Here is a 14,074-nt window from a genome sequence, read left to right as displayed (position 1 = left end):
TTATGATTTCTCGAAGAGCAAGCGCTATATGGATACATTGCTATTCATTTAAAGCCCACAATATTATACTATACCCTCTACTGACAAATCGCATGACAATTAATTGGTATATGGCGCCGTAATTGATGCTCTCATTATGCTTGTAGGGTAAACAGCTCTGGTTCTGGCCTATTTGAGAGCCCAGCTGGAAGCCTCATGAACGTGCAGTACAAGCCAACGCATGTAGGGTCCAACCACCAGCGCCTCTCTTGGCTGTAATGCTCTGCGGTACAAGAGCGCTCCAATGATCGCATGTTGGGGGAAAGTCCCCTCAGGTCACAGAATTTGCCTTCGGACATGCATATGATCGGCATAGTGGACACCCGATCTGGCGGCCGGAATCCTTCGTGACTGTCCGTCACGGCGCCGGCGACGCAGATGACCAAGAAATGACTTCAAGCCAAGGCACGAGGCAGAATCATATTGTACTGGTTGAAACGTACAGAGTTGATCATGTATTATTTGGGCCAGAAGGAATCCAGGAAGGAACAAGAATAAATAAAGCGGTGAACCCATCATCCGTTGATGGTTGTTTCTGCTGTTTTCATCTCTTGACATCAACACCTGCATCCATCACCACCAAAACAATTCGATGCAAGCTCAAATTACACGTATTTTTGTCAAACGCCAATCAGCACCCGATTGATACAATAAAAGCAACCACATCACAGCATCACTCCAGCTGAAAAAGCACAGACTGTTTCAGTCTCCGGCATCTGCTATCCGTGGCAACGCACTTCCGCGCAGATCAGTATTACTCGTATTAAATATGTCTGAAGGCGAGCTCGTCTACCACCATGCGTGTGGGCACTACCACCGCCGGGACTTGTCGAACCGCGATCGACACCGCCCAAGACGAGAGAACTGGAGCGCCATGAGGTTTTGGGACGAAGTGCTCTGCAGCATTGGCGACTTTTACTACAAAGTACGAAGGGGATAAGTTCAATGTTTTCTATCGATTTCATACTTTGCGGCATTGCATAAGCGAGTGGTCCCATTTTAGAGAGCAGATTGCATTACGATACGGATGACCCGAGCACCATTCAAACTCGCATCTTCACCTACCTAGGCGAAAATAGAAAAAGAAACAAAAAAAAGAACAAGCAGCGTGAATGAGCCCCGGAGCAACTTCCAGGGCCGGATAGTCGGCTCCTAAACGGGCCGTATCCGAAGCGCTGCTCATCAGTGTGCCGTGGCTCCGAGAAAGGGAGGAAAAGAGCAACGTTCACGAATCGCGAGTCCGAAAGGGCAGTTGAACGGAGTAGCGCAGCTCCTCAGCCACTACGGCACCGAGGTCCCGAAAATGGGAAAAATAGAACTGGATCGAGAAGAGGAGCAGCGAAAAAGAATGGCGAAGAGAGGAGGGAATAATGCGAGTGTCAGACGAGGGTGGGCCGGGGGGCATGTTTGGTTCCTGGGCTAGCCGCTTTTTCGATGCGAAACAGCATCAGGTTGGAGAGAGAGAGAGGCTCGGCTGGAGGAAGGGTGGAATCTTTTTTCTGTACGGTATGGTATGGAGGTTACAGTTACAGCATGGAAGCAAGCACAGATATTTTTGCAACAATGAAGCAACATGTGCCAACAAGGCTGGCCAAGACAAGGCGAGCACGGCCTGTCGCATGTGAAAAGAGGCTCAGATGAGACTTGGAGGCCCTTGACGCGTCACCCGAGGGAAAAAGGGAGAGGGCTGTAATTGATACCAAGCAAAATCCAAGCAAATGCCAAGTACCTCGTAAAAGACGGCTGAATCAAATCACCACGCATTCTCATTGTATTCGTGACAAGAAATGTAGAAAAAATAGTGCCTCGACAAGCAAAACCATGTGCCAAGCACTAGGAACCCCGAGAGCTTCATTTCCATGCTAATTTGGAACGCAGTCGCCCAGAATATGCAAGGACCGCGAGCGTGAAGATCATTCTGCGAGCAGTCAAATGTCACTTTATTGCTTCATTTCGCCCAGACGGGACCTGTAACGTGCCTCGCCTCGCCTCGCATTGTCGTGCTGTATGTACAGTAGTCAGGGGAAATACGCCTGTGGAGAGCATCTCTTTAGTCGCATTTCAAAAGCCCCCTTTCCGTATTTTCTCACCAGAGCGAGCTGGGGTCCACACCTTTCCTACACCTGATGGCACACAGTGCAGGAATTCGGCTTCAAGAAGGCTCGTGTAGAGTTGTTTCTTAGCAAAAATTAGCGAAAATACGGCAGCTCGTGTGTGATATTTTGCTAAGAAACGACGGCACATGCAACAGTGGCGACTCGATCTTCTAATTCGCTCGCTCGCACCGTCCAAATGCAGGCCAGGGGTCCTGTGACAGGGGATCTGGGGTCGCGGACCCCCTGAACGGAGCCGCCATTGGCCCTGATCTGCCCAAAACAAGCTTCCAAGTCTCCTCAACTGCGCCTCCCATTAGTCCCAGTAGTGCAAGTGGCTACAGGTATGTAGTACTCCGTACAGCAAATGGATCATCCACTGATCAATGGCTTCAGGGCAGGTAGGCGCTCGGGTACCTTGCCTAGGCCTGCTAGCCAGGGGTGACCCCTGTTCTGTCGCATCTAATTTCCCCTTGCCCTGGATCCTCCGACTCTCCTGGCGCGACAACAAAACACTCGCCGCCTGCTCCATGGCGCCGTTTGGTCGGACCAGATCTCTTTTTCGCATCTTTCTTTTGATTTTGTAGCTAATTCATCATTTTTGAGGGTGGCCGCCTCGTACAGTTGGCCTTTCAGACACTCTTTAGAAACAACAATCATTTCGGTGCTTCACCAACCACATCAACTTTTACCATTCTAACCACTCCCTTGTTGCTCTTCAGCACTTCCAATCGTTAGAAACAACGCAAATATCGCATTTCAAAACCATCAAGAATCGTCAAAATGAGCTTGTCTAAGCTCTCCGTCTCTATGCTCGCCCTGGCTGGCAGCGCCCTCTCTGCTGATCTGCCGTCCATTACCGCCAAGGTGAGCAGCCACTTTCCACTTTTCCTTCTCCAGATCTTCAACTCGCCAACTCCAAAGATCAACCACTAATCGTCGATTGTCGATGTCAAAAAAATAGGGCTCCAAGTTCTTCTACCCCAACGGCACCCAGTTCTTCATCAAGGGTGTTGCGTACCAGCAGGATGTCGGCCAGGCCGGAACCACCACCTCTGGCAACTCGACCTTCATCGACCCTCTCTCCAGCGAGGCCAACTGCAAGCGTGACATTCCTCTGCTCCAGCAGCTGGGCACCAACGTGATCCGTACCTACGCCATTGACGCCACGGCCGATCACTCCGCCTGCATGAAGCTCCTCAACGATGCCGGCATCTACGTCTTCTCCGACCTGGGAGAGCCTTCCCTGTCCATCAACCGTGACACCCCCAGCTGGAACACCGACCTCTTCGCCCGCTACAAGGCCGTCGTCGACGAGATGTCCCAGTACTCCAACGTGATTGGCTACTTTGCCGGTAACGAGGTCTCCAACGCCAAGAACAACACCGGCGCCTCTGCCTACGTCAAGGCCGCCGTCCGCGACACCAAGGCCTACATCAAGTCCAAGAACTACCGCTGGCAAGGTGTTGGCTACGCCGCCAACGACGACGTCGACATCCGTGCCGAGATTGCCGACTACTTCAACTGCGGCGAGCAGGACTCCGCCATCGACTTCTGGGGCTACAACATCTACTCTTGGTGTGGCCAGAGCTCCATGCAAAAGTCCGGATACGACGAGCAGACCACCTTCTTCTCCAACTACTCCGTTCCCGTCTTCTTCGCCGAGTACGGCTGCAACTTGCCCGACGGTGCTGCCAACCGTATCTTCCAGGAGACTGCTGCCCTGTACTCTGACACCATGACTGAGGTTTTCAGCGGTGGTATCGTCTACATGTTCTTCGAGGAGGCCAACGACTACGGTGAGTTTCTTTTCTTTAAGATGGCTTGATATCGCATAACTAACGTGATTCCAGGTCTCGTCTCCGTCAAGAACAACCAGGTTACCAAGCTCAAGGACTTCAGCGCTCTCCAGTCTCAGGTTACCAAGGCCGACCCCAAGGGTGTTGACTCCAGCGACTACAAGCCCACCAACAAGCCCGCCAGCTGCCCTGCTCTGACCGATGACTGGCAGGCCATCAACGACCTCCCCCCCACCCCTGACTCCGGCCTTTGCACCTGCATGCAGACCTCCCTGTCTTGCGTCCGCGCCGACAACCTCTCCTCTGACGACTACGGTGACATCTTTGGCTTCATCTGCGGCAAGTCCCCTGCCGTCTGCGCCGGTATCAACGGTGATGCTTCCACTGGTGTCTACGGTGCCTACAGCATGTGCGATGACGGTGCCAAGCTTGACTACGTCCTCGACGCCTACTACAACTCCCAGCAGAAGTCCTCCAGCGCCTGTGACTTTAACGGCCAGGCCCAGGTTGTCAGCGCCAAGGCTGCTTCTTCTTGCTCTGCCGCTCTCGCCTCTGCCAGCTCCATCAACAAGGCTGCTGCCACCGCCACCTCCCCCGTCGGCTCCGGTTCCACCTCTACTGGCGACAAGAGCGCTGCTACCAGCAAGAGCGCCGCTGTTGCCGGCCGCCCCAGTGCCTCTCTCCTGAGCATTGGTGAGCTGTCCGTCGCCCTGTACATGGGTGTCGCCATGCTTGCCGGCGGTGCCATGATTGCCCTGTAAATTTAAAAAAGGAGGCTTTGGATTTTTTTTACAGTGGGATTGTGTATGTAGATTTGGAGGTTTATAGGAAAGTGAAATAATTATCGTCGTTTTTTTCATGTATCTTTGGATCCAGGATTTGTATGGCCTCTTTTCTTGGGGGACTCAAACTTTTTTGTTTTTGATATACAAGGCATCATTGGTGTTGCGTGTTCCGCAACTTTTTGTTTTTTTGGCTATTAGAACGGTAGCAGTATTGACTTTTACGATTCTACAATACTTTGAAAATTTCTTCTTTTTAAATACCTTTTTTACCTTTTCGCTTCTGACTTTTTTTATCTTTTTGCTTCTTTTTGAACTTGTATATATTCATTTTAAGATGTCCTCCTTGTTGTGGGGGTATCGTGATGGTTTATACAGGACTTTATAAGAATTGAGAATTACGATGCCAGTGTTTGCGAGAATGATTTTGTGTTCGCTACTCGTATATGGTTTATTGAAACTTGGTCTGTGAGAGCATTGTTCAAATGATGTCTGGATATTCCATTTCGGTGGCGATTCTGGTAACTTGATCAGTGAAGCCCATATGATCCAATCATGTGGATCGGCAGGACATCAAAGAGTCTTCGTGGCGCAGTTGGCTAGCGCGTCAGTCTCATATTAAGTTCGATATGATCTAAACGATAGTTTGGGCAATCTGAAGGTCGTGAGTTCGAGCCTCACCGAGGACATTCTTTTTGCTTTTTTCTTTAATGATTTGATGTTTTTTGGGGGAGTTTGTGAAGTTGTTGTTTTTGAGGTGTTCGGGGTGAGGTTTCTTTTGGTGGTTGGTTTGGTTGTTGTTGTATGCATGGGCCACGGGAGTCTTATGGGTGCAGAGCTCAATGACTGTTTTCTGTGGGAGATAAATGAGTATTGAGAGTGCATTACACCAATTGCTCTGGATTTTTCGTGTAACTTAGAGAATCTGTTGGTAACAGACATCACGATAAGAGACAACTGTAACAATGGGCTAATGTAAGACAGGTTGTTTGATAAGGAACCAAGTCAGCCCCCGCCTTGGAATGACAAGTTTGGATCAAAGGATCACGGCCCCGCTCCGGCTTCTTGTGGTACACTGATCTCAACGTCATCTTACTGAAATCAATCATCAACAACAGCTTCAATACTTTTATTAGATTCCCCTGATATCACAACCAAGATTCATCATGACGGAACCCTCCAAGGCAATCTACGCAACACTCATCCATTCCCTCTCTCCCACTCAGCTCCACGTCATCCCCGACGCCCTCATCACCGTCTCCTCTTCCGGCACTATCCTCACTCTCCAGCCCAACGTCTCATCTTCTAATATCAACAAAATTCTCGTCGAGCAAAACATTGAGAATATTCCCCTCATCAAACTCTCCCATGGCCAATTCCTCATCCCAGGCTTCGTTGACACACACAACCACGCCCCACAATGGATGCAGCGAGGCCTCGGCCAAGGAATGCACATCCTAGACTGGCTCGACGGTATAACTTTTCCCAACGAAGCCAAATTTGAAGATGCGTCTCATGCGGAAAAAGTCTACGAAAAGCTTGTTCGGGGGATGCTCAGGCAGGGCGTCACGACGGCTTCGTACTATGGCTCTCTTCATGGGGAGGCAACTCGCGTGTTGGCATCCACTTGCTTGAAAGGAGGTCAGAGGGCTCTGATAGGGAAATGCAACATGGATCGAAACTCACCGTCGTTTTACTGCGAGACGTCTGCTCAAGAGTCTATTTCTGCGACGAAAGCTTGTATTCAGCATATTCGGACTATTGATCCAAAGGGCTCTCTTGTTAAGCCTGTTCTGACGCCTCGTTTCGCAATATCGTGTACGGCACAGTTGCTTAAATCTTTGGGAGAAATGGCCCACGAAGATCCTTCTCTGGCAATTCAGACGCATTTCAATGAAGCTGCGCAGGAAATCAACGCCACGTTATCTCTCTTTCCAGAATTTAGCAACGAAGCTGACTTGTATTCGTCCTTTGGGCTTCTCACGCCGCGAAGTATCCTTGCGCACTGCACCATCATGACACCATATGAGATCAATAAGCTGCAAGATTTGGGATGTGGCGTCGCTCATTGCCCTACTGCCAACATGACTGTCGGGGGAGGCTTCATGGCTGCTCCTGTCAAAGAGTTTCTTAGGAAGGGGATTAATGTCGGTTTGGGAACGGATTCGGGTGGTGGATATAGCTCGAGCATGTTGAATGCCATGAGGCACTCTCTCATCACTTCGTATGCGCGAGAGGCACTGTATCCTAAATTCGATTCCGAGAAGAATGAAACCGTTAGCAAAGAAGGAGGTGGAGGAGAGACACTGAGTTGGGAAGAGGTGTTTTACATGGCTACCAAGGGAGGAGCCAAAGTCGTGGGCTTCGATGAGCAGGTTGGTGGATTTGCTGTTGGGATGGAGTTTGACGCGTTGGTGATTGATATGCGAGATGGGCGAGAGGGCGTCAATGTGCCTTTGGATGAAGATAATGATTCAGCGGAGAGGATGCTGGAGAAGTTTGTCATGACGGGAGATGATCGGAATATTGCGCAGGTGTATGTTAGAGGGAAGTTGGTTCATGGAGGCGATGTTTAGAGGAGTTGGAGGGATTTGGGGAGTTGAATTTTCGTCGCTATAGAGTGCTCCAGAGTTTTGGTAATAGTGACAAACGGTACAAGCTTGCGGCGAATATAGAATGATCTAATACTACTCTCTTGGGTGGAAACGGAGTCTTTTGATATGGTTAATGCCTTAAAATAAAACACGGTATCCAGAGATGGCATACGACGGGGAACTTCTAGATCAAGTCGAAACATAGAGATAGGATACAGCATGACGGACACTATCATCGGCTGAACTCGAGTGTGATGTGACTTCATATTGTATTTCTACTTTCCTTCCCGCCCAATGCCTCCTAGAGATCTGCAGCCTCTCTTCCTCCCAGAACGCTTCAATTCCTTTCCAACAGCTAGACGAATGCTGATGAATTTTCCACCAGCAAGTTCCCATATATGAATCCTCCCAGACCCGTGAGAAAACCCAGACCCGTGAGAAAACCCAGACCCGTGAGAAAACCCAGACCCGTGAGAAAACTCAGTCCGATGAGAAAACACAGCCGACCGTCAATGTGGCCCTTCTCGCCTGCGTACATCCAGTCAGGAAAACTGCATGGTAGAAAAATAAGCAGCATGTTGAACTTACCGCGCGCTCAAAACAAGACACCACCTGACCTTATGGCAGAGCAGAAACAGCAACAACATAGACGACAAAGCATGAATGGGCTGGTCTTCCGCCAGTCTTGTACCAGCGCAAAGACCAACCCACTCTGCATTCTCGGCATCAGCTTCGCCGCAACCCCGACAAGCCCATGTAGACGACAAAGCATGAGTGAGTCAGTCTTTTGCCAGTCTTGTACCAGCACAAAGACTGACTCACTCTGCATTCTCAGCATCAGCTAAGCTGTAACCCCGACAAGCCTATGTAGACGACAAAGCATGGATGGCACTGGTCTTTTGCTAATCTCGTACCAGCACAAAGACCAGGCCATCCATGTTTGATGAGCGAGCCAAATAGCGACAAACATAAACAAGAAAGCATGAGTGAGCCAGTCTTTTGCCAGTCTTTGTACCAGCACAAAGACCGACTCACTCAGCATTCTCGGCATCAGCTGAGCTGTGACCCCGACAGGCTACGCAGACGGCAAAGCCTGAGTGAGCCTAGTCTTCTGCTCGTCTGGTACCAGCACGAAAACTAGGCCCACACCTGCTTGCCACAGGCCATCTCTACAGGCAGGACTGCCACTGGGGAAGGGCGTGTCCGCGTTTGTAAGGGTATGATGTTGGGAGGTGGATTTGTATCAATCTGGGATCGAGGTCAACGAGCGGCAAGGTGAAGAAGAGAAGCCAAAGCAAACTCACCAGTAGTTGTAGCCATCGCCATTCTTCTCGCCGTTGAGAAGCTGGTTGGAACGTTGATGTGGTGATTGGAAGAAAGGAGTAGGGAGGAGAGATGGGGGTGATGTGGTGATGCGGTTGGAAGAAGTGATGGATGTGACCATAATGAGTGAAGATGGCAGAGAAGAAGAAGAAGAGGAAGGGAGGAAAGAAGAGAGAAGAGAGAGGACCCTTATTAATAGATAATGAGAGAAAGCGTTGGGTTCAACTAGCGAGTGAATGAAAAGAGTTGGGGAAAACCTCATTGGCCCGGAGAGTTTTGCTATCATCAATAGTGGAGAAGTATGCGGGAATGAATGCGTTTGTATTGCTGGCTCTTGCGGGAGTTGGGATGATTACAGGTACACAGCGTTTACTGGTTGATAGGGGAGTTTGGAGCCTTGGGGAGAATTTCAGGGGTTGCTGCTCCAATGCTCCGCTATCTATTGCTGTGGCTGCGTATGGATGGATCTAGTGGTGTGGAGAAGCAAACAGAAGAGTGAATGCCGTGCCTGCTATCAGTGCGTCATAGTACGATATATGTAGTTTGTTGATTTATGGGGGCGGAGGGAGAGGCAGTTGAATGGCTCTGGGTAAGGAGCAGCTGCAGTGCTTCAACTCACTGAAATTGTGCAACAGGGACTGTAGTGCTTCCGCGTGAAGAGCTAGATGAATAATAATGGGAGCAGTTATTCAGCCACCCAAGTTTGTTATCCAGCATCCCATGTCTTCTTACATGAAAGCTATACGGACTAAAGAATAATCTCAGATACTAGAGAAAAACTGCAATAGCAGCAGATACTAGAAGAATATATTTATAACAGTAGACACTAGAAGAAAGTAGCGATAGTAGCATAAATTAGTGATAGTAGCGTAAATTAGTGATAGTAGCAGAAAGTAGTGACAGTAGCAGAAAGTGGCGATAGTAGTATAAAGGTGGCTTCTATTCATATTCTCTTTACACTCTATTCTAATACATGAACCCCACGCAGTCGCTAGGTTGTTGGGTAACGACTTTGGGATGCTGGATAATATTTGCCATAATAATGCAGGGAGATGCCCATTGTAAATGGAGGGTGTATAAAAGACCAAACCATGTAGCCTGACAGCATGGAGCTGCTGGACGATGCCCCACAGTGCAGACAGAGACACTCAGGTCCCGTAAGGTTGGCTTTTAGTTCCTCTCTAAAAGTATCTCAAATTCTACTACAACACTAGTAGAATGGACCTAGAGACGGAACACAATCTCAATAGCTTGAAAGACCTAATCCTTGTGCGAGAAGTTCCATTTCCGAGCATTCTTGAACTCCGATAGACAGTCTCCGCCGAGATCAAGAAGAGACGCCTTGGAAATCGACATTATGAGCCGAGCGGCGAGATCGAGGTGAGATGTGCAGAAAAACATCCTGGGGTTTACTGTATCTCCAGAAGATGTAAGAGGGTAATGAGTATTTCACGTTGGTCACTCAGAGGTTCAAAGGAGACGATCAAAGTATGAAGCAGAAAAGACTTTCCGAGTGACCGAAGAGCTACGATAACTGAAATGCGGAAAGTAAGTCAAAGAAACCCCAAAAGTCGCTTTGTCTAAAAAGTATCAAGGACTCTCAAAAGACACGTCTCATGGCCAATGTTGTATCAATGGATTCATCACCCGTTGGTTACTGTCTACCACTGGGTATTTGACAAAGAACTCTCCGCGGGCTTGGTGACCATCTGACTGAGGCGTTTGCAGTTCAAGCCCGATGCAACCCCGGTCAAGACGGCGATCTGTCATTCTAGGTTACCTCTCTCCTAAATCCGCCATCAATTCTTCTCGATATACTTCTCAATCATCTCTCAGACTCCTGCTCATCACTTTTCAAGAATGTGGCCTTGCAACTTGCTCCACCACTCGCTTTAACATGCGATACGTAATCATGAAGGGCGTTACCAAGGTCCATAATCACCAAGAGAACCTCAAATGCTATGAAAACAACAAGATAAGTGCAAATTTTTGCATCTTTAGCCTTGCCATCAGCCTGAAAATTTTGACTCCAAAGAGATAGTCGCGAAATGAGCGAGAGATGGATCGCCGAAACAAAGGTACACCTGAGGTTTATGAGACGAGTATTCACATTGAACATGTCCCTTTCCGCTTCAGATTCTGAGACGACCTCTCTACGCCAGCTGCAGAACACGGCCCAAACATACCAACCAAGTCCATTGTAGAGCGCTGTGATGGGGAAAAAGGCAAAGGCTATTATGGCATAGAATAGATCCACGGTTTGGCGCTGACTGTAAAACTGGCGGATAAGTCCCCACAGCCAGATTTCGAAGTAGATGTATCCGATGGCGAGGATAATTTTCGCTGATAATTTGAGCAGTGCCAATCCAGATACAAGTTTTTGTCGACTCGTTCGTGGGTTAATTGTGCCCGTAACTCTAGATGGCTTTTATCATAACGTTAGTTCAAGGAGCTGGATTATAGTATCGGGTAGAGGGACAAATGCCGTGGTAGATAAAGCGGCGGGTAACAATGAGTGAAAGAGAGGCTCGGCAGTAAGATGGAGAGAAATACCTTTGATGTGGATTGTTCCATGCTTGAAGAAATATCACCCAGAGTGGTTCGGGTAAAGAATTAGTAGCAGGTGTAGAATGCCAAGTGTTGAGTGCTGAGGTTGAAGATGGAACTTGGATGAAGAAAAGGGTAGAAAGACGAGACAATGAAGTGGTATTTATATTTCACTCTCTGCGCCAAAATTGAGTGACTACGTTCCGGTACTACAAGTCTAAGATCCTTTGTTCAAACTTGTTCTTGTACGCCAAGGGATTCTGATCTAAACTTAGAGTACCGCTTAGGAGAACAAAGGACCCGAAACTTCTGCAGCAGGCAGCAGTCGGAGCACAAATGATGGAAAGATTACTTCCACATCTTCATTGGAGGATGTCGATGGTCATCTGATCATTGTACTCGTATCATGTTCTGTAATTTGGAAAGTAGATACCATTGATATGCTTACGCATTGCTGGGGAACCTCTCACCTACGACGTTATGTAGCAAGTGGATGACAGAAAAAGCGAGAACGCAAATGAATAAGTGCATACATTTAGTAATACAAGCACCCTATTAACTCATCGAGTACTGCTTTTATAGAGGAACGCCTATAGCCAGCACCCGATCTTTATTACCTATATAAATATAATAGCAGTTATTAAATAACTATAAATATAATAGCAGCTACTAAATAAATATAAATATAGTAGCAGTTAGTAAATAAATATAGATATAGTAGCAGTTACTAGAGAAATATAAATATAATAGTAGACATTTACGAAATGTAGATATAGTAGCTACTCCCTTTGTAGGCGTATGATTTAACTCGTGGGTGTTCGAAATCTTCTCGGTCTCGGTTTCTCTGTCCTCCACTTGGGTAGGTACTTGACCTATGACCTGACGGTAGTTGAAGAATCATCATAGACGATCATTCTTTACACTATCTCTCTCATCATTGTTCAGTGGCGTCTATATGTGTTCTGTGATACAGATACGCACTCCTCAAGGCAGCAGGCCGATTACGGCATTCATCTTCTGGCTTATCAACAAAGGTTCTATGCACACAGTTTGATGTGCCTTCACTTAAAATAGTTTGCTAGGTATGTAGGCAGAGCCAAACATCAACTTGTATAACAGAAACTTGTTCAACAAATCAGGCTCCAATAGATCATTCTCGGCCGGGTACCCTCCTTGCTATCTTGTTTGCTCATTCCCAATGTCCTTCGCTTCCAAATACGTCCCAATGCCCCCCCCCCCCAAGGTTCTCTTCAGTCATCCCAAGTGTTTTTAGTAGTTATATCCGGGCTTCTGTGATCATCTCGTCGCCCCTCTCGGTATTCCCATTTGTCTCCCTCGATCCCTTACTTCGGATTCTTTCCAGCAAATACCTCCAGAGTGTTGTAGGCCATACTTCATATAGAAAACATAGGAGCCTAAAAGGGAGTTCGACTATCATGAAAACAATGCATCCATAACAGAAGATGATATTCATAGACTGATCGTTGATCTTGAGCTGTTCAATCCACGCGAAAAAGCGAATAATGAGCAAGGTATCAAGGAACGCAGCGTATAAAACCGGAAGCTTTCCCTTCTGAATCTTCTTGATGAAGGAAGATACGTATCGTGGATCGAAAAATAGTAGACCCTTGATGACCTTGCAAAGAAATAGAACAATGATCAAAATACACTCGATTTGATTCGTAACTCGATCCAGATGGCGAAAGTCGCTTACAAGATAGATCATCCAGCCGCTGAGCGCAGAGAATACAAGCACATTGTAAATGCCTAGTCCAATAAAGAACCCTCTAATGACTGGAGGAGGCCTGTCGTACATTTTTGAGCACTAAAACTATTGCCAGAGGAATTGTGACAAGACACTGAGCCGAGATAGTTGAAACGTGTAGATAAGGTTCCGGCTGGCAAAGTAATGATCAACAGCAAAACGAAAGATGGTTGTGTCGAGATCTCTCCCTCTTTTCTAAAGAGATGTCAAACAGTGGTGAAGAAGTTCAAAGGCAGTCCGTAGCAGGCGTAGAGTATTGAGCGCTGAAGGGGGGAAGCTGAATGAAGACACGCGCAGAGCGAAGCTGTATTTATGCTTCGCCCTTACCGCTAGGTAAGAGGTTATCTGAAATTACCGAGTACATCTACGCGCGACCAGTCGGAAGTTCTTTGTTCAAATTTGTGCTCGTGACCTAGGATGATTCGGGTTTGAGTTTGCCGAAGCTTCGAGGGGCAACATAGGTAACAAAAGGGACAAATGGGACAAAGAAAAGAACCGCCATGAATATGTTGGAGTAATGCGTAAATATAACCGCACAGTTACACGAATATAACTCGTGGCTCTGCAATTACGCGCCCTCAATCCCATAATGTAATTTAACTGGATGGCCAATCCTAGGCAGCACTCTTTAACATTGTACATATCTACCATCCCAAGTCGTCGATTTGCGGATGTTGATGGTCATCTCATCGTTCATACTTATGCTACGTCTGGGGGATTGTCTTTGTTCGAATTCACTTGGTGAGTTGGGATGACGCCAATCCGAGTTTGCTTGCAGTGGTTTCAAAGGAAAACAAAGGGGTCAATTTCCTTATTGTCTTTAACTAAATTCTCAGGTCGTCGATTTCCATATGTTATAGGGAGCTTTTGTGGTAGACTTATAGCGGTAATTTAGTGCTGAACATTAGATTCATTCACAATGTCGTGAGTCTAGCTCCTGATACAGCCAAACTATCGAACACGTCAAGTCACAAACAGCTCATGTCGCATGCTTTAAAACATCACAACATACATTTATTACAATCAGTTGGATAGCTTTTTATGCAGAAGGCGCATTGTTTTCTCCGCCGCCTACATTTACTTAGATCATATTTCTCAGCTTCCCTTCTTACCGTCCGTACCGCCCCTCTTA

The 14,074-nt window shown here is 47.5% G+C and overlaps 5 protein-coding genes and 1 non-coding gene across 6 annotated transcripts; 5 read left to right on the top strand and 1 right to left on the bottom strand.

Moving 5' to 3' along the window:
* Positions 1-808: 808 nt before the first annotated feature.
* On the top strand, positions 809-979 carry M431DRAFT_498529 (hypothetical protein; the record flags this gene model as incomplete). Its single annotated transcript, XM_024917706.1, has 1 exon — positions 809-979. One exon carries the CDS (start codon positions 809-811, stop codon positions 977-979), a length of 171 nt encoding a protein of 56 aa, XP_024770959.1.
* A 1,506-nt stretch (positions 980-2,485) lies between these two features.
* Positions 2,486-4,999, top strand: M431DRAFT_150179 (carbohydrate-binding module family 43 protein). Its single transcript, XM_024912810.1, has 3 exons — positions 2,486-2,999; positions 3,097-3,931; positions 3,986-4,999. The coding sequence occupies exons 1-3, from the start codon at positions 2,916-2,918 to the stop codon at positions 4,690-4,692; spliced, it is 1,626 nt and encodes a 541-aa protein (XP_024770958.1). The 5' UTR covers positions 2,486-2,915; the 3' UTR covers positions 4,693-4,999.
* On the top strand, positions 4,704-5,216 carry M431DRAFT_238980 (hypothetical protein). Its single transcript, XM_024913697.1, has one exon. It carries the CDS (start codon positions 4,790-4,792, stop codon positions 5,099-5,101), a length of 312 nt encoding a protein of 103 aa, XP_024770957.1. The 5' UTR covers positions 4,704-4,789; the 3' UTR covers positions 5,102-5,216.
* A 77-nt stretch (positions 5,217-5,293) lies between these two features.
* M431DRAFT_t157 lies at positions 5,294-5,402 on the top strand. Its single transcript has one exon. It is a non-coding gene; the product is annotated as a tRNA-Met (tRNA).
* Positions 5,403-5,808: 406 nt separating this feature from the next.
* Positions 5,809-7,508, top strand: M431DRAFT_511377 (hypothetical protein). Its single transcript, XM_024919643.1, has one exon. The coding sequence runs from the start codon at positions 5,880-5,882 to the stop codon at positions 7,287-7,289; it is 1,410 nt and encodes a 469-aa protein (XP_024770956.1). The 5' UTR covers positions 5,809-5,879; the 3' UTR covers positions 7,290-7,508.
* A 2,947-nt stretch (positions 7,509-10,455) lies between these two features.
* M431DRAFT_485141 (hypothetical protein) lies at positions 10,456-11,204 on the bottom strand (the record flags this gene model as incomplete). Its single annotated transcript, XM_024916258.1, has 2 exons — positions 10,456-11,055; positions 11,184-11,204. The coding sequence occupies 2 exons, from the start codon at positions 11,202-11,204 to the stop codon at positions 10,456-10,458; spliced, it is 621 nt and encodes a 206-aa protein (XP_024770955.1).
* Between the last annotated feature and the right edge of the window lie 2,870 nt (positions 11,205-14,074).

Source organism: Trichoderma harzianum (genome assembly GCF_003025095.1).
Source record: "Trichoderma harzianum CBS 226.95 unplaced genomic scaffold M431scaffold_12, whole genome shotgun sequence".
NCBI classification, from domain to species: Eukaryota; Fungi; Ascomycota; class Sordariomycetes; order Hypocreales; family Hypocreaceae; genus Trichoderma; species Trichoderma harzianum.
This window is presented reverse-complemented; position numbering and strand designations above follow the sequence as displayed.

Bases quoted from the DNA above. Each gene is read 5' to 3' on its own strand.
- M431DRAFT_238980 (XM_024913697.1), top strand. From the start codon at position 4,790: ATGTATCTTTGGATCCAGGATTTGTATGGCCTCTTTTCTTGGGGGACT.
- M431DRAFT_511377 (XM_024919643.1), top strand. From the start codon at position 5,880: ATGACGGAACCCTCCAAGGCAATCTACGCAACACTCATCCATTCCCTC.
- M431DRAFT_150179 (XM_024912810.1), top strand. From the start codon at position 2,916: ATGAGCTTGTCTAAGCTCTCCGTCTCTATGCTCGCCCTGGCTGGCAGC. The intron at 3,000-3,096 runs GTGAGCAGCCAC...TCAAAAAAATAG, and splicing joins TGCCGTCCATTACCGCCAAG to GGCTCCAAGTTCTTCTACCC. The intron at 3,932-3,985 runs GTGAGTTTCTTT...ACGTGATTCCAG, and splicing joins CGAGGAGGCCAACGACTACG to GTCTCGTCTCCGTCAAGAAC.